The sequence below is a fragment of the Catharus ustulatus genome, chromosome 8, assembly GCF_009819885.2.
Source record: "Catharus ustulatus isolate bCatUst1 chromosome 8, bCatUst1.pri.v2, whole genome shotgun sequence".
Classification (NCBI taxonomy): Eukaryota; Metazoa; Chordata; class Aves; order Passeriformes; family Turdidae; genus Catharus; species Catharus ustulatus.
In genome coordinates, this window is record NC_046228.1 from 35,548,688 (window position 1) to 35,568,219 (window position 19,532).

Consider the following 19,532-nt stretch of genomic DNA (forward strand, 5'->3'; position numbering starts at 1 on the left):
TTGCTGCACTGTTTTTGCCTTTAATATATGGATGTATTCCAAAAGCAGTTTATTTCTGCATTTCATCTACCTGGAAACAGTGGTGTTGTTTTGGCTTTGGAATACACAGTAATTTCATGACTATAAGGCGCACCCTTTTGACTAAAATTTTCCCCTGAAACAGGAAGTGTGCCTTATAGTCCGGTGTGCCTTATCTGATGTACAAAGTTGCAACATTTGCCACTCCGGAAGTGTGAGCCTGCAACAGTCCCCAGCCGAGCAGAGCCCGCCCGGCAGCATCAGGCCAGCACCAGGCCGGGGCGAGCCCAGTGGCATTGGGGCGGCGGCTGCGTGGGGCGGGAGGGGCGGGGAAAGCGCGGCGACGCAGCCCGGGCTGGGGGGCAAAGCTACCGGCATCAGGGTGGTGGCTGCGCGGGGGTGTGAGAGAGCGGCGACGCAGCCCAGGCGGGGGGGCAAAGCCGCCGGCATTGGGGAGATGGCCCCGCAGGGCGGGCCCGCCGGCATTGGGGCGGCCGCCGTGTGGGGAGGGGGAAAGCCGCCAGAATCGAGGTGGCCGCTGTGTGGGGAGGGGGAAAGCCGCCGGAACTTGGGCGGCCACTGCGTTGGGAGGAAAAGCTGCCAGAATTGGGGCAGCGGCGGCACGGGGCGAGCCTGCCGGCATCGGGGCAGTGGCGGCGCAGGGTGAGCCTGCTGGCATTGGGTCACCCGGAGCGCCAGGGGACTCCCAGAGCGCACGGGCAGTGCGGGGTTCCCGGTGCACCAGGGGGGCGTGTGACACCTGAAGCGCCAGGGAACTTCTGTAGCAGCGGGGCCCTGGGGACGCTGCACGGAGCAGTGGCAGACATAGCCCGGCCCCGCCGGGTACAGGCAGGCCCGGGGGCCAATGGCTACCGGGTTGAGGCGGGGCCTCAGCCAGCAAGTGTGTGGGGGGCGCTGGGGGCGGAGCCTCCCTGCAAAAACAAAGTGAACCCTATAGTCCGGTGCGCCTTATCTGATCTATAAAGTTGCGAAATGTGCCAGCTCCCGGGGGGTGCGCCTTATAGTCCGGTGCGCCTTATGGTTGTGAAATTACTGTACTCTCCTCCACAAAAAATGAAGGCTTCTGGAGAGGAAAGGGAGATTCTGCAGGAAGTCAGTCTCTGTCATGTGGTTTTAAAGTACAGTTTCATCTGTGTGGTTCTCAGAAGGGGATTTAACTTGCCACACCCCACTCCGTCCCAGGATGCTGTGTGTTGCAGCCAAGGAAAACTGCTGGCTCCTGCCTAGTTCTTTGTGCCAAGAGCCCAAGGTCCTTTTGAGCTGGTCTGCTCTGAAGTCCGGCAGCCCAGTCTTGTTCTTTTTGTAGCCTCTGCCTTTCTAGGTGCCAGTATTTGCGTTTTCCCTGGGTGAGTTTGAGAAGCCTCCTGTCAGCTCAGAGTCCATCAGTGCGTGTGGATGGCAGCCCTGGCTCTGAGGCCACTGGAGTTCCTGCCTGGTGTCAGGGCAATGTGCCAGGTGTGTGCTCCCACAGCCCTTGGCGGGGGGGTCCTGCAGCCCTGACCTCACACACACCTGGGGTGCTCCTCTGGTCCCAAGTGGGCACAGCCTGGGCAGCGCTGCCCTCTGAGCCCAGCACCAAAGGCTCATGGCCCAGCTTGGTGACAGCACCTGGGACATGCTGTGGAGAGCTTCTCAGGGACACTCAGACCATAACACTGCAGGCACTGGTGGGAGGGTGAGCTGCCTGTGCTTGGTCAGTTTGTTCCTCTGGCCTTTTTTAAAAATGGGAACCACTATGAATTTTCTCAGAGGCAAAACACAGAGCACCTTTCTGGCTGCCTTTGAGGTTAGCCAGGCTGACAGCAAAGATGTTTCAGTTTATCTTTAATACAGACAGTTGAGAGAGAGAAAACAAGGTCTAATCTCCTCTTTTTCAGATGTTGAAGTGATGTTTACAAACCTATTTCAAACATATATAAGGCCATATATAATTTGCTTTATGAAGATTACTAGTGAAAGAAGAATGGCTTAATTAGTTTTTCACATTCATTTTTAAACAGCTTAACAAGTATTTCCATTACAAATGAAATGTCTTAATTAGCTTCCCACTAGATGGAGCAAATGTATGTCAACCCAGCAGAGGAAACAAGGATTACATTTTAGTTTGCTGAAGAACAAATCACTTATATTAAAACCTACTGTTCTAGTCTTGTTAATTATTAGTTTTCTGAGTTTAGAATGGGATCTTCTAAGCCATATGGTGATTTTTCCAATTGAATAAACATAAGCAAAGGCTGTGCTTTGCATGAAGCTGTGTATCAGTTGTCATGGTTCTTGTGGAATCAAGGCAGGGGCTTGGGTTACAGCAGGGTTCTGTGATTGTATTACCTGTGTTTGATCATATTTTGTTCTTAGGGATTTGAAATTCTTTTAAAAAAGTTATACTCCAAAAAGTGCTTCCTTGAAATAAAATAACTGGAAAAAAATAAAGCTTCCAGGTTCCTAAGTTGAGTCCTCAGGTAACCTGGTGAAGGATTTGCACCCCTGAAATCTTAGCTTCTTTTCTGGTTATGCTGTTGGTTTTATAAAACTGTAACCTTGCTTGTAAATCCTACTCTGCTCTCTTTCGACCCTTTCAGCTGCAATACCATTACTGTATGGGATTTTCAGGCTGCTCTTAAGTTTACCCCAACTTTTTAAAGATACATTCAGAGCTTTTGTGCATCATAACTAGGTCAGTATTTCCAGGAGTAAATCTCTTGAATTGCTGTAGGCATTATGTGAGAGTGGCATACGTACAAAGTACTGACGTGGAAAGGGAAGAAGCAGCAATGAAAACAGGGCCAACATGCGTGTTCCCAGCACAAAAAGGGTACCTTGGGATAGAAAACAGCTGCTAAATTGACTGCCAATTGACTTAGCCGTGCCAAGTTCACAGTTTTTCTTTGAAAGGATTTTCAGAGGGCAGCACTCAGATTTTTCACTGGAGGCTTTTCAGTTATGCTGCTCAGCATCTCCTGGCTGTGCCCAGTGATACCTGGAAGCACAGGAGCTGTCACATGGAGTCAGGATATTGATCTGCCTTGCTGTCCCTAATGGCGATTCATTTTAGCTTTTCTGGGCTTAATCTGGAGCAGAATGTCATAGGATGACTTGTGAAATGAGCAGACAAAACCTCCAAGCATCTAGTAACAACAAGGCAACTTTTGCCCCATGCTGTGGGTTCACAGCATTTCTTAGTTTTAAAACCTCTACTCTTTGTCCTGTAACATTTTTTATTATTGAAAATACTTTAACCTTTCAGTGTCAAAGGTCACTACTTATTCTCATTATTAAATTCTTTGTTCTGCACCAAAGTTTATATTTTCACTGATCTTAATGGGAATTACAACTTTAATAATCTAAAGAAGTATTTTGCAGAATTTTCTCTAGTAACAAGACATGTTTAGTACCTACATTGGAAAATGAAAATGTGTATGGACTATGGCAGGTTAATGATTTTACTATTGTTTGATGACAAATTCCTTGCCAGGGCCTGGTGACAGTCCTTCTATCAGACAGAATTCTGCTCTCTGATGTAATTAAATTTTTTTTTTTTTTTAGCAGTATCCCCAGGAATGTGGAATATGGTATGCTAAAGATACCAATTTAAGGGAATTGCCAAGAATAGATTTCAAGAATAGAGCTGTGATTGTCTTTAACAGAGGGGATTGTATTTACCATAGTATTGAGATGTCACAATATTGACAGATTAAGAAGGCAGTATTTAATTTGACTTTCATGATGTGGGGTTTATTGTTCTCAACACTCAACTACTTTTAACAAAAACATGATAAGTACTTTAAATTACTAGATAGCAACAATTATGCAAGGCTCTTACTCAGCTAGTCAGAAAAGATAAACAATGCTTGCAGTTTCTTGTCTTTCTAGTGCATCACAACTCTTGCTCTGTCAGTGTATCACCTGGCAGAATTAAGTGTGAGATAATGGTGATGTTGTGACTAATACACAGAAATATCAGTCAGCAGGTAAATATTTGCAGAGCATGATGTTTTTGCATTTGTGACACATGTAGCATGGTTTGTTACACTGAGTGACGTGCAACCTGACAGGATGAAGTGTTCAAAATGTCCACAGTAGCACTGATAATCTCTGTAAAGCTATTGCGTGCTCACTGAAGGACATAATAGACAAACTCTGATCCTCCTGGAGTGCTCACAGCCATTACTGCTGTGCTGTAGGATTTACATAGCACAAATAAGTGCATTTGCAGGAGTAAAATAGAGACATCACTCATCAACTTAGCTCCTGTTCAGGTGTTAGTCTACTCTGTATTTTAGTATTGATCTGTGGACAAAAAAAAAATTGATGGGGCTGTGGAAACCAAGATAAAGCATAAGAGCAATGATGACAGTATGCAGGTCAGCATTTAATTGATTGTTAGATAAGAGGAGATGGCTTTTTTCACACCATGATGCCTGTTTGTCCATTTACATTGTGTATCTTGAGATTTTGGACCTGGCTCTGCATTATGTTCTAGCAGCTGAGACCCTTTATTGGAAGGATTGATGGTTCCATGGGTTGTATGTGACCTTTACAAGCAAATGGTAGATAAAGGTCTTTGGATGATAAATTTTGAGTAGAGTTTGCATGAAAAACTTAGTGTTGGAGAAGATGCTGTGAAACTTAACCAAATAAATTGTTCTACAAAGCTTGGATTAAAAACCAGGTAAACCAAAAAGCCCATTTGCAACCAGTTTAGAAAAGCTGGCAGAGATCTAAAGACTAGGGACAGACCTTGGTTTTATTAATTATTCTCTTTAAAATCCTTGTAGAAAAGCAAATTAAAAGGTTTGTTGTCAGAGGGTGGTTTTCATTTAATAGATGAAAAGGTAATTCATATCCTGAAATCACTCGGGTGCAGTAGTAATGACTTGCTGTTGTGGCTTGGAGTTGATTACCAGCAAGGAGTCAAATCCATCAGTATTAGACTTTGCTATAAATACAACTTGGAGTCCTCAGCCTGAGTCTTCAGCAGCAAACCCACTGAGAATGCAGATTTATTGCAATCATTGGAATGTGAAAAGGAGCACATGCTACTTGTGTAGCTTGTCAGCCCCAGTAATGGAATTAGAACCTAGAATGGATGTGTAGGAATACACTTGAATGCATTTTTGTCAGGATCAACAGAGGCTTTTCACAAAGGACAGGAATCTCCTGCAGCCCTGAGCCAGAGCTGGGGAAGGTGTCCTGCACACCCTCGTGCCCTGCCCTTACTGCCAGCTGCTCCATCCCCTTGTTTGGAGTGCAGGCTGCTCAGGCTTCATCTTGCAATGAATTCTCCCTCCTCCAGCACCTCTGTGGAAGACTGTTCAGGAGTTCTGCTCCTGTGGCTGCTGGAAACCTGATTTTCTTTCTGTTCAAATTTGCTTCTAAACTCTGTTTACCACTGTGTTACACGAGTCTGTAGATTGTTGCTGACTGGAGTCTTGTGCTTTATTTTACCCCTCTGCATTCTTCCTTATATTTACTGGAAATTCCATACTTTGTATGTCTCACAGTGAATTTGTCATTTATGTCTTGTGTTCATTGTGTCAATTACTACAGTACTCGAATCTCTGCCTCTTCCTTCACTTGCAGTTGATAAGACACCTGTTAGGAGTCCTAAACAATACTTTGAGCTTTCCTCCATACTTCTCACTCCAGAACTCAAGCTGTGCAGTTCTCCCTGTGCACAGTTTCTGTTTGTTAATGTGCTAACACACTATTTTGTGTTGCAGGCCCTCATGTTTATTCGTACTCGTTTAACCAGGCAGTCATCAAACATTCCTTTTCAGTAGCCGTGTGTTGACACATGGAATATTCGTGTGAGCAGATACTGGTGTGTCTCGGAGATGTAGTAAATAGTGGATAGGTTTGTTTGGTTTTTCTGAATTCTGTGGTACCAACAATTCAAAATGTGGCAGGTTTCTGACAGCTTTTAGCTGACGAGGGGTTTGAGTGAGCAGCACTTATACCCTGAGTCAGTGTTCTGGAGAGGGAATCCCTGTGCCAGTGCAGCTGGAAGGAGATCTCTGCTCTACACTTGCACTTTGTAAAGTGCCAGATCAGATGAATACAAAGATGATTTCATCTTTGGAAAGCTTACCTGAGACTGCCATTGAGAGGTGTCTTATCCTGCTGTCCTTTTGCTGACCTCTTTGCTAATGTTTGCTTGTTGAGGCTGGTAATATTTACATAGCCTGAGTTCTCAGAAAAATAGTATCAGTGAAATTCTACAAAATTCTCTCGATGGCCCAAAATTAACCATTTTGTAAATATATACAGTTTGTTGTGGGACAATGATGGTGTAACGCTCTTAAACACATTACCTAAAATTCACCTATGCATAATGTGACTGTCTTAAAGCTATTAACTATTCTGCCCTGTCACAACATTTTGAATTCCGTGTTTTGTGGAAGAAGGAAACCCTATATTGGAAGTGTGAGATTCTCAGGTACCTGTTTACCCAGGAAGAAATGGTGCTCTGCTGCCATGAATCCAGCTTTATGATCACTGGGGAAAAAAATTCCAAACTACAGTAAATTCACGAATACAAGCCACACTGAGTATAAGCCGCATCTCTGGGTATTGGCAAATATTTCATTTTTTGTCCATAAATAAGCTGCACCCGAGTATAAGCCGCTCTGTCATTCACAGCGAGGACCCGCATGCAACAAAGTTGCCAAAAAGTAACAGAACGGTGGCAGGGCGGGGTTTACTGGCTCGGCTTGGGCTGTGCAGGCTCGGCCCGCTAGGGGCTGCCGACGGGGCCAGGTAGCCCAGCTCAGCGCTGCCGCTCGGCGGGGCCACTGGGGGCCAGCCGCCGCTGCCACTGGGCTCGGTCACCACGGCCCGGCGCTGCCCTGTGGTGGCAGGCAGGGACGGAGCCCCCCCTACTCCCACAGCGACGGGCAGGGACGGAGCCCCCTGCCGCCTCCCCGGGCTGCGGCAGTGGCGGCCCGGGTCCCCCGCCGCCTCCCAGAGCCGCGGCAGTGGCGGCCCGGGTCCCCCCCCTCCTCCCCGGGCCGTGGCAGTGGCGGCCCGAGTCCCCCCCCTCCTCCCTGGGCCATGGCAGTGGCGGCCCGGGTCCCCCCGTCTCTTCCCGGGGCTGCGGCAGAGGAGGGAAAGAAAGAGCTCTCCCTCCTCTCTCCCCGCCCCCCGTGCTGCCTGCAGGCAGCCAGGCTCCACCCGTGGTGCAACAGAGTAACAATTTGTAACAATCGCAAAATGCCGACTTTGCAGCTGCTCGGCTCGGCACTCTGGCTGGCACTTCTGAGGTTGTAAATGTCAGAAAATTATTCACATATTAGCCGCTCCTGCGTATTAGCCGCATTTCCGGTTTAGGAGCAAAATCTTAGTCAAATTGGTGCGGCTTGTATTCGTGAAATTACTGCAATTTTATCAAAACCCAAGAATCACAATGCAGTTTTAAAAATTGTATTAATAACCCAAGTATGGTTTAACTTTAAAAGGAAAATTATTTCTTTTTCCTGTAAACTTTATCAAGGCTCTTACCTGTCTGAGGGAGTCAGTGTGGTCCTGAGAAGCTGAGGTTCCTCTGTTTTAATATCCTTTATGTTATTGGTCCTCTAATAAGAGTGTCCCTAAATGTTTCAATTAAAGTGATTTTGTGATTTTTTATTTTTTTTTTAATTGCAGGGATACCCACCACCACCAAAATTTCATTTTGCTTTCATACTTCAGCTTTTTCCAGCAAGTTTTGTATGGTAACAACCTTTAGCTACTGTGGAATTCTTACTAGGTCTAATTCCAGTATTAAAACTCTGACTTCATCACAGTGTTAGTCTTTGCCTGAAAATAGGATGTTCCTTCCCACCACTTCAGCAGTGTAGTATTAGGCTTATCTTTGTCCCAAAAATTGATTGCCTGTTTTCTTGAGGAAGTTCAGGTGTATTTATCACCCCCAGCATTCTATTTCTACCAGCTTGTGCACCACCATTGAGTTATTTCGTGCAGCGTTATCTCATAGAAATGATGATTTTCTTCAGTGAGTGAAATTGTCTGTGTGCTGCTGAAGCAATAGAGTGCTGTTGGAGCCTTGTCTCAAGGCTGCTGCTGGTGGTTTATGTACCACCCTCTGACCAGAGACGTTCTGTCCCAAAGGACACAAATGCATGCAGGTGGAATAATTCAGGTTATTGCAGTGCCATTACTCTGCCAGGGACCTAGAAAGAAAACCAGAGAGCCCTGTGGTGTCCCTCTCAACAGATACTCTTTGTATATGCCTGAGAGTAAATGAAGGTGAGAATGTACAGCAATGCTGGATTAAAAACTTATCTTGATTGAAAACTGGGTAAAAGTAATGGCTTGGTTTCTTTCTGCCTGTCTTCTACTTGAGATAATCTGATAGTCCTGGTCTTGTCATGTTTCTCTTGGAATGTCAGGCTTTGGGGGACTCAGAACATCAGGATTTCCCTCTAATTGGAACTCTGAGTGTCAGGGTGGTGGTGGATCTGTCACAAGCTTTGTAGAACTTGGTTCTGTATAGTTTTACTTCTTAAAAATGTGAATTTACTCAGTAAAGGAAAATTTCTTGAGTGCTCTATTGCATTGGCAGAACCAATACTATTTTTTAAGTGGTTTGTAATCCCAAAAACCTTGTATGCTTCATTGTGCAGTTTTGCTGATAGAAGAAACTTGCTTTTAATGTTATATTTAGTGTCCTTTATAAAGTCACGTTCATTGTGGTTTTTTGCTATGTTATTTATGTTAAAATTCAGAACTTCTACATGAAACCCCTTTTCTTTTGATAATATTTTGGTAAAAGAGAGGCAGTAAATAAATCTGAAGACCTGGATTGTACAGAAAATTTCTTGTTATAAATGAAGCAGAATCACAGAATCAACAGGCAGTTGATGTGACTAGAACGGACAGTGGCATATGAAATAATGCCATGCATAAAAACAAATAACAAATTAAGGACACTTATTTTTTCTGGTAGTGCAGGAACTTGTGCTGCTTAATAGAAGTGGTAAGTGAAACATTCACAATCCATTCTTGTTATGTAAAGATTTCTTATTGGACACCTTTGCTAGCAGCAACAATTTAAACCCAGAGCTGAGTGAGGGCTGGAGCGGGGCTCTTTGGTGTTGGTCAGAGCTGGTCTTAGAGCCAACCTCATGTGTTGGAATGAGCACCCAGGTTCCCAGGGCACACAGACTCTGCTCCTTTCCCCACACAGAGTGACCCTTTGCTCCTTTCCCCACACAGTGACGCTCTGCTCCCCACACAGAGTGACGCTCTGCTCCCCACAGAGTAACCCTTTGCTCCTTTCCCCAGACACCTGAGGAGCTGGAGGATGTGTCTGACCTGGAGGACGAGCACGATGCGCGCAGCCGTACCAGCGTCCAGACCGAGGGCAAGACTGATCGGGTAGGTGTGACCAGGGGATGCAGGAGCAGTGGGAGCAGGGGAAGTGCTGCTGGCTTCTCTTCTAACAAACCACCTCACTGTTCAAGTGTTCTTACTAGCAAAATGCAAGCAATACTTACTATCACAATGTAATAAGAAAAGATCCACTAAAGCTTTCAAAGATCTCATTTTCATGCATGATCTTCCACTTCTCAGCTAAAGCAGAGTACTTCTTTAAAGGGCATGTTTTTCTTTGAAAAGAAAACCATAAATAACACATACTTGGGAGGGCACAAAGCAAGAAGTAGATGCTGAAGACAGTGGAGGGTAGGGAGCTGGCTGTCAGCAGTCAGAGGCACAGGTTTGTGCTGTGGGGAGATGTCTCTGGGATGTGCTTCTCCTTTCAAGATGAAAGGGATTTTACTCACAGACTGTGGTTAATACAGCTAAAATCCCCCAGTACTTTAGCACTGTAGTATGGACATTTCTAGTTTTCTTCCATTTCTTCCCTAAAATAATACAGTTCTGTGAATAGTTCTTTTTGTGGCATCTAGAGAGAGGTCATGACTTAAAACCTGAGTCTGTAGTTTAGAAACAATTTTCCTAGATTTCAGATCCTGCTATCAAGGCCATAAATGGCACATTACCCCCCAAAAGCAATAGAATATTATAGCTTTGACTGAATTATATACAAATGCACTTAACCTTAAGTACCATATTGACAGACACCTGCACACACTTTTTTTTTAAAGTATGTCTTAACAAATCTGTTTGCTGCAGCAGCACCAAACACGAACAGTGATTTAAAGCCCCTTTGTTTGGAATGATATTTGATATTGATATTTGAAGATTTATACCCAGAAGCTATTTAGCAATATGAGGAATCTGTGTAGGGAAGATAGGTGTTAAGGTTTAGGCAGTGTGTGGTTCTGTGTGGTGCAGCAGCTTTATTGGGAGGCTGTTGTGTGCAGGGTTGGCACCAGGAATGCCTGTCCCAGAAGTGCTTTGGCAGAATTGCAGAACAGCCTTTTTTTCTCCTTGACTTCTTTCTCTTGAGCATTTCAGCTGTAATAATTTAGTTTTGTTTATACATTTCTGGCTCCATATTCTTTCTGCATAGGAGCACTCTTGGTTCCTCTTGCTTTGTCCAGAGTGTTGTAATTTCTTCCATGTCACATCTCTCACTGCTCCATTGGGGAACTGGTGCCTTTTTTCTTTCTGTTTTTATCACAATGTATAAAAACAGATGTGATGTGTGTATGCCACTTATAACAAAGGCTACATCTTAACTAGCAAATCCTGTTTCCCTTATGTATGAAAAAAGACATGTATTATTAATAACACCTTCAGACTCTGTCTCCATAAAGAGAGAGTAGAGGTTAGTGGTGAGATAGTAGGACTGAGATTTGACCTTGTATTTATCTTCCTGACTCCTCTTGAATATGTTACTGCATTGATCTTTTCCCTCAGATATTTCCTATTTCTGAGATGAATATGATAGTGCTGTGGCACCATCCCATGCTGGGGGATTCAGGGCAATTGAGGCAATGTGCTGTGAGATCTCTCAGTATTTAAACTGGATAAAAAAAGATGGTTATTTGTAGGGTGATTTTACATCCTTGAGAAAGAGGTTCCTTAGGATCAAACCTTTAGCTGTAGAAACAGGTACTGCTCGTGGATCCAAGGACTAATGCAGTTGTTCCCAGCTGGAAGGGAGATCTTCCTCTGGTGGTTGTGTGTAATTTGTCTAGTCAGCTCTGGAGGTGTATCACAGACTAATTAATGCCATCATGATGAGTGTAATTCCACTGAGGGAAGTAGTGGTTTGTTACCGTGGCGTTTTGTGTTGGAGACAAGAGCAGCTAAGATTTTGCCCAGTTCATTTTCAACTTAGAAGACAATGTACATGTTAATGATCAGGAAAAATTACTTTAAGTGTTTGAAGTTACTAAATTAGTGATGAGAACAGCTTAGCTTGATTTCAAAGTTGCTGCTGCAGGTTAAGGGGATCATCTTGAGGAAGAGGCAAAGTGTTTTACCTCACAAGTTAATCCATTTAGAGGTGACAAGAGCAGAACTCTTTCAGGCAGCCACACACCCACATTTTTTTTCCTCAGGGTTCTGCAGACAGTGCTGTGAATGCATGGACAAAAATGTCTGAGATTAAGGTAATTTTTTATATAGTTTTATTGCACACTGTGTTTGTGCAACAATTCTGGGGTGATAAGAAGTTGATTCAGTGTGTTTTGTAAATGAGAAAATCCAGGCTGAGTTATTTCATTGTTTTATTTGTATTGCATTTTAAATACAGCGATCAGTTGTATAGCTGTAAAATCTACTGAACTCTTAAGAAGAAAGCCTGGTTAAAATAGCAAAGACCGAAAAGAACTGTTGATAGTTGCATAAAAAATTGTTAGAAGGGAAGTTAGATTTGCCATCAGATTACTTAGGAATTTTCATTCAAGTAGCAAATACTGTACATTTAATTTCCTACATTAAATGAAAAGTTGATGTATGTTAACAGGAATCATGTGCTAATTTGGTAATAAAAGAGCCAATTTTAGAAAATTATTTAGTTTGATTTTCATCAAAGCCCTACACAAGCATGAAATACCAGTAAGAATTCAAGGGTAATGGAAATAATTACTGTAATTTTGAACAGGTTCTATAAATAGTAATTTTGACACTCGATACATAGCAAAAGGTTCTGTGTCAGGAGTCATGATCTATCAAAAGCATTTGATTTTCTTGCAAATTTTTAACCCAGTTTCCGTAAAGGGGAGCGATTAAGTTACTGAAATACTCACGGTTGTAGCAGAATATTGTGTACTTCTACAAAGTAGAGCTGGGAAGGACCTCAAGAACTTGGCTGATCCAACTATTTGGCCCAGGGCAGAATAAATACACTTCTTCTTGACACACACGTCTGTGGGAACAGTTGCATTGCAAAGTTTTTGTCCTCACACCTCATGTGTTACAATGAACATATTTGCTCTCATCTGCAGTGGACACAGAATATGAGGTTCCTTTCAGTATGTATTTTTTTATGTGCTTGTACATCCTTTTGCTAAGGCCTGTCTCTTTTGGAGCCTCCAGATTGAATAACTTCAGTGACCTTGATTTACTCTTTAACGTAGCATTTCCTTTTAGTCTCTCTCTCCTCTGGGTACCTCTGCAGCTGGCTAATGAGTTCTTGAATTTTGTGTCCAGGCTATTTATATTGCAAAAAGTGTGCAACCACCTGTGATCTCAACAGCACAGGTGTGAGGCTTGCACTATTTCCAGCTGTGTGCAGAGTTCAGAAGGAGGTTTTCCTTTCTGCCAAGAGCACAACCTTTTATCAGCCACAGATGTGCACCCACATAATTGCCCATGGCCGGGTCTGTCTCCGTTCTGCGTGCTGGTGGTTTTTCTTAGGGGTAAAGCCTGTCCTTGTCTCAGCTGCAGCACACCCTGTGATGTTTCCAACTGAGTTCCCAAGTTCACTTTGGGGTGTAAAGCAGGCCCCTTCCACTGTGAGTGTGCAGTGTGTACTGCTGGTTCTGTGGAAACATTGACTAGTGCCAGCATCCGGGCAGCTCCCCTCACAGCTTTTCCTGATGGATCCCTTGGCTTGCTGTGTGTTCTAGATAAGTGCTCTGCCAACAGTTTTCTAACCAGTATTACATCCACCCACTGGGGATTGCACCTAGACCTTATTTCTCCAGGTTATTTGTAAGGATGACATGAAAGCCAGTGGCAAACCTCTGGAGAAGCCCAGACTTAGGACATGATGCTTTTTTATCTATAGGCCTATGGCCCTGGGACAAAGAGAAACTACATTTAATATGCCATAGTTGCATCATCTAAGCCAACCTTCTTAGTGAAAGCTGATGCAAAAATGGCATTAAACACTTACTTTGCTATCTCCCAATAGTTCTACCTCTTTATTCAGTTTATCCAATTATGTTGCATCTAAAAATACAGCAGAACTGTCGTGGCAAAACAAATGAGGCACTCTCTGAAGTTGTTTAAGGAATGCTGCACTTCAGCAGGCTTGCTGCAATTTTTGGAAGTGGGGGAAGGCAGCTGGTGAGAGCAGATAGGGAAGTATCAAAAGAAACACAGTTTCTTCTCCCCACTGTCAGCATCATACACCCACACAGCTCATCTCTGGGGTCATGGATTCACTTAGCTGTGGATGCTGAACATCCAACATCATCTGTCACCTCTTTATCCAAACTCACAGAGTTATTCTCTCAGCAGGAAAAGTAGTAGTAAAAGGCAGTGGAGACGTCTTATACATTGCAACAGAATCTCTTCTGTCTCTGTGAATTCACTTATGGACGCACTGGCACTCAAATAGGATCAGAGTCAGGGAATGATTTGGCTTGGAAAGGACCTCAGAGATCATCTAGTTCCATGGCAGGGATGCCACTCACCTGCTCAGGGCTCAGCTCTCGTGTATTTTATGACAGTAGTCAGCAAAGTGTGTTCAAGAAAAACACAGGTAAAGCTCGTGATTGGAGCTATTGTGAAAGAGCATGATTGAAATATATTTTTGTACTTGGAGTGCTTTGCAGGGGTCCTGTTATTTTTCTCCAAATGTTCAACTGACTGCAGCAGGAGGGCAGGAACAGACCAGAGGGCTTCTTGTGGCTACTTGAGGCTCTGGTGGAATGAAAACCTCAGGTCTCAAGACAAAGCAGGGACATGAATCAGTGCTTCTGGGTTCTCTGCCCTTATCTTATAACTACACTATGTGAGGAGCAGGTTATTTTGTGTTCTTGCTTGTAAAAGCTCTGAGAAGTTTTTCATGTGCTCCTTTGGGAAACTGGGATTTGTTTCCTTGTGACTTACAAAATTGCAGGAAAACAGTGTTTTCCACTTTTCTTCTTTGTAGTTACATGACATATTTCAGCCTAAAAGGCTGCAAATGTTAAATAATTTTCAAGGGAAAATCTTTGATTTTGTTTGAATGAATTGTACTGCTTTCTGTTTCCTTTCTTTCCTTCCTGGTCCCTGTAAGGGGTAAGAGTGGTGCTGGGGTGGATCTGGCCAGTCGTTGGTTTTAGGATCAGGACAGAAAAAATGTATGTCAGTCTGAGATTTTAAGAGCATAATCAAAGTTTATGTGAAAGTCAAATTCTTGGAGAGCAGCTGGAGACAAAGGTAGGCAAAAGCTCACTCCTTAGGGTTGGGATGTCATTGGCCAGCAATGTACCAGTGAGAAAAGTCACTTCACCACTTAGTTACCCCCCATGTGTCCTTTCATGGCCTTAAAAGTCCAGTTTCTTTGGTGGGGAGCTGACTGAAGCATGGGAAAGTAATGGAAGGAAACACCAGTCTCACAGGGTCAACCAGGTTGCAAATGGGACAATTCAAATAACACTGACTCCAGCTACCAGGGACAAGCAGCCTTCAGAAAAGTTAAGTCAGGGAAATTTAAGAAAAACATATTTTCTTTTTTTTTTTTTTTTAATAGAAGGAAGGAGCTATTACAGATATAACTTCTCTCACCTAGTCCTAACTCTGTTATCTGCTACTGCAATAACAACATTTTGTCTTAGAAGTAGTGAAAAAATAGTTTTCTTCTGCTGGACTAAATAATTCTGCATTCATGTAATAGTCATTCAACTTAGATCATTATTTCACAATTCCTGTTGTGTTGCCTATTCCAATACAAAGTTAAATCTGTGCTTAAAAGGCTCTGTGTACAATTGCTTTATTTTCTTGGACATGGTTTTAAAGCATTGTGAGGGAAAGGAGAGAAAAGCCAAGGTCAGATTTATAATTTCCTTTGCTCTTTGTTCCAGTGGATGATGTCTCATTGCACCTGAAGCTCATTATTGTTGGCAGAGAGCAGGATGCTATATGTCACAGTTCCCTCATTAAAATGTCATCTTTCCTGTGGTTTCAAGATGCAGGCCTGTGATCTTGGACACAAACTAGTGTTGAAGCTGGGGGTTAGGAAATATCACAGACACCCACCCAGCAGCAAACACATATGAGATCATAGAAGTTCTCTTCCCTCTGTAACCCATTTTGGGGTTTTTCAACAACATGGGAGACATAGCCTCACAATAGTTGTGCTTTCTAATTCTGACCGCTCTGTAGGGTAATTCTGACCACTAAGATGGTTCCTTCCACCCTTAGCCTTCTGGGATTCTGTGTGATTTTGTGACTGCAATTACAGGTACATGCTGGGAAACCTGTAATTTTCAGTAATTTAATTTGTGTAAGTGAGAAAGCTAGGCCCGTGATAAGTGATTCTAGCATAAATAAAATCTGAAAAGGCATCGCTTGAAAAGCATATGCCTTATGTATAGAACTGATTACCCATTTTATTAATTATAAACAATTCAACCATGGCCTTCACTTTCCATTTTATTGGTAGTAGATAATGTTTTCTAAACCAGAATAAGTCACAAACCATTTATTGTATAATTCCAGAGTGACGGCAGTGTGTTGATAATTGCTGTGTGTAGTTGTGGGTTCCTGTGGCCTGGAGGGAAGGTGTGAGGTTGGAAGCAGCATGGCAGCAGAGCCATCAGGCCCGGCGTGGCCTCTCTCTCTGGGCTAGGAGCTGTGCTGAAGGGCCAGAGCTCCGTGTGGCCATGTGGCCATGTCATACCCTACCCCTGGCTGCTTCCTGGCCTCTTTGGGACACAGCAGGGCTGGCTGACCCATGGCTGCAGCAGGCTGGCCATCTTGCTCATGGAGAACACAAAGCAGAAACATTTCTCTCACCATGCTACATTCTCAGGAGCTTTTGGTAATCTTACATCCTGATTTCTGACATGTTCATCCATTAATCTTCTGTAAAGACAGAAGTCGTGTGTTTGAACAATTAAATCTTTTTCACTTCCTGAAGTGATAATGTAGAACCTTCTCAGAAGAGAGAAGCATACCTAAGTGTTTCAGGACAATTAACTTTTTTCATTGATTATTTCTTACCGGAATCAATACTGCATTTTGTAACTCTAACATGCATCATACTTAAAACTACTCTACTTAGGCTCCCTTAGCCCTAAGAAATAGAAAAATGTATCAGTCATCTTTCATAAAGGCTCTTTGGAAGAATTTAATCTTCTTTCTCTCACTATGTTGAAATTAATGGTTTCAGGAACACTACTATCCCCATTACACTGAGATTATTTATTTGACCCAGCCCAGTGACAGCAAACAAATGCTGGACGTGCTCAAACTCAAACAATTGGCTCATGCCATAGCGTGTTTAAGCTATGTATTTATTAATGTGCAGTGGTTTTGTTTAAAAAAGAAAATATTCTGACATAGATGTTTTACAAATCAAATTATTCTGTTTCAGGCCAAGATGACTCAACTGCCAGAAGCTGAGAAGGAAAAGATAGCTGAGCAAGTGGCTGACTTCAAAAAAGTCAAGAGTAAGCTTGATGCAGAGATTGAAATCTGGGATGATACCAGCAATGACATAATTGTTCTGGCCAAGAGGATGTGTGTGATTATGATGGAGATGACTGACTTCACAAGGTAATTAGGTAAAAAAGGGTTCTTGGATACTTAGAAATGCTGGAAGTTGTTGTCAGACTGTTACAGCAGCAAAATACAGAGGTTTTTAATGTCTGCTCACAGTGTCTCTGCAAAATTGAGTGGCTCAGCTCATGCAGCACATCAGGTAGGAGAACTGAAGTGTTGAGGGATTTAATGTTTTGAACTATGCTTATCCTTTCTTATTTGCCTTTGTTCTCTCTTACTAATTTTTTGGTAGGGTTTTTGCACGTGTTTTAGACTCTGTTTCTGTTCTCAGTGAAAGGGAAAGAGTTACAAAATAATCTCGATTTTAAGCTGTAGATTCATTTCATCTGTTGTTCTGTCTGCTTGTATCAGAGAGTGCTGTCAGGCATAAAACTTGCTACACAGAGCCCATGTATGACAGTACACACTCAGATTCATACATATTTTATATCCCTTTATTGCTGTTGCTTTCATCAGAACTCTTGTGCTGCTAAATGTAGTTTAAAGAATGAAGAGTACCACAGCAGATAGCTCTCAAAGCTGGTATTTCTTCCTGCTGCCAGTATGTGTTCAGTGATTCTTTTACAACAAGAAACAAGTTTAAGTGTAGGAGCTTTTTCTGCTCATGTTCTGAATTGAATGTTGTGTAAATCTCATCAAGCTGATTGTAACAAAGAAAGATGGTGATGGTGTCTGTCCTTCTCTCCCCCCAGTCTAGTTAGCAGTGAAATAGTTGCTGACAGGTGAAGCCTTAGCACAGCCACTCTTCAGGACACGTACTGCCTCATAAAATCAGTCCTTCCATGCAAGAGACAAAGAGCAGTGTCTTTGTATCCTGGTGGGTGTCAGTGAGCAGGGCTGCATCGAGCCACACCAGCTGGGACACAGCTGGGCTCTGGTGCAGGCTCCTTCTGGGGAAGGCAGCTCTTGCATTTTATCACACTGACACTTTGCAAATCCACCTGCAGGTGAGATGGGGGTAAAAACCTGCATGGAGAAGTCTATGATCTCTTACAAAGCTGGTTTTACATATCTCCTTCATTAAGAAGTTGTGTTTCTTCTTTAGTGATGCCTGATGAAGTGTGGTAAAAGGAAGATTTCTGTCTGTCTCAGTAATAGGTGGACTCTCGTGGCTCTCCCTCTTATTGTTGCTTATCAAAGGTGGCAGTTGTATGTGCTGAGGAGAACAGCTGGCTTTTCACTTCCTGGAAATCTGGGAACAGATCATAGAATTGTTTAGGTGGGAAAAGATCCTTAAGGTCATTGAGTCCATCCATTAACCCAGCACCGTCATATTCATTGCTAAACTGTGTCCCGAAGTGCCACATCCACATTTCTCTGAGCAGTTCCAGGGATGGTGATTCCATCACTTCCCTAGAGAGCCTGTTCCAACACCCTTCCAGTGGAGAAATTTTCCTTAATATATAACACAAACCTCCCCTTGGTGCAGCTTGAAGCCATTCCCTCATCCTGTCCCCTGGGAGCAGAGCCTGAACCCCCTGGCTGCCCCCTCCTGTCAGGGGGTTGTGCAGAGCCAGAAGGTCCCCCCTATGAGCCTCTTTTCTCCAGGCTGAGCCCCTTCCCAGCTCCCTGAGCTGCTCCAGACCCTGGTCCAGCTCCTTTGCCTTTCTCTGGACACCAGGCCATGAATATTGCAGAAGGCACAGCAAGCACCAGCTCACTGTAGGGTCTGAGCTCACCACTCTGTAACTCCCAGAGCATAGAAGAGATGAAAGATCCTGACATTTTGTATTTGTTACATCAGAAGCTACTCAGACAAATAGTAAATTTCTGTATTTGAGTTGCTTATTACATAAACTGATTGCTGTTGTTCTTCATGTGGTATTACCTTACATTCATTGTTATTTAATCTCAGTGAGTGGTTTTCAAAGTTTTGGGGTTTTGTTTCTCTCATCTTGTCTTCTGTAGAAGTAAATAGTAAGAAATGGCCTGACCTGCTATAACAGTTTCAATAATATTTTAGTGAAAATATTCGAATTTTTCTTCTGATTGGCTAAAAATGTACGAGAAAAACCCCCGGGTTGCATTTGGTTTGTTCTGCTTTTCCCTAAGCTTTAAATGGAGTGTAAACAGAGCAGAATTTTTGTTTCCCATTGCTAAAGCAGACCTACAGTTGACAATCCAATAAACATGCCAAATCCCTTTTGCTCATATAAGGGAATGTGTATCTAATTCAGGCACTGCTTTGTATCACTGGAACTTGTAATTCCTGTTGAGAAAGGAGCAAGGAAGGGTCAATGGTTTAAGCAAAGGGAGCTCTGCTGTGAAGTTTTTGAGAATAGTCTTGCTGTTTGAGCCCTGTGCGCCAGGCAAAGTTCCTTCAAACAGAGAACTGCAGGATGTCTCTGTGCAGGATTTTCACAGCACTTTGATGATAGGAGATGTGTCACCAGGGCTCAGGTAAGACTGGGACACCAGGCAGAGCTTGCTGCTGTGTCAGAGGTGATTTTGTAGATGTACCACAGAGAGACCACTGCTGGTAATTGCCCTGGCTGGACTGTTCCACAGCCTGTCCTGACAGCATGCAGCCATGGGTTCAGGATTCACAGTGTCTGTTGAAGGCTCTGGGACCATCCCTCTCACTTCTCTGTGGTGTAAACAGTAAATGAGAATTGCTGGGCTTTTACCCCATACCTATTCTG

General features: G+C 43.4%; 1 protein-coding gene across 2 annotated transcripts in view; it reads left to right on the top strand.

The window, feature by feature from the left end:
• The window catches only part of CTNNA3 (catenin alpha 3), a 413,367-nt gene that overhangs the window by 344,180 nt on the left and 49,655 nt on the right, over nucleotides 1–19,532 (top strand). For both annotated transcript variants that reach the window (XM_033066154.1, XM_033066155.2), the window contains exons 14-15: nucleotides 9,322–9,414; nucleotides 16,703–16,884. In XM_033066154.1, the coding sequence (XP_032922045.1) occupies nucleotides 9,322–9,414; nucleotides 16,703–16,884 (275 nt within the window). The remainder of the gene's footprint in view (nucleotides 1–9,321; nucleotides 9,415–16,702; nucleotides 16,885–19,532) is intronic.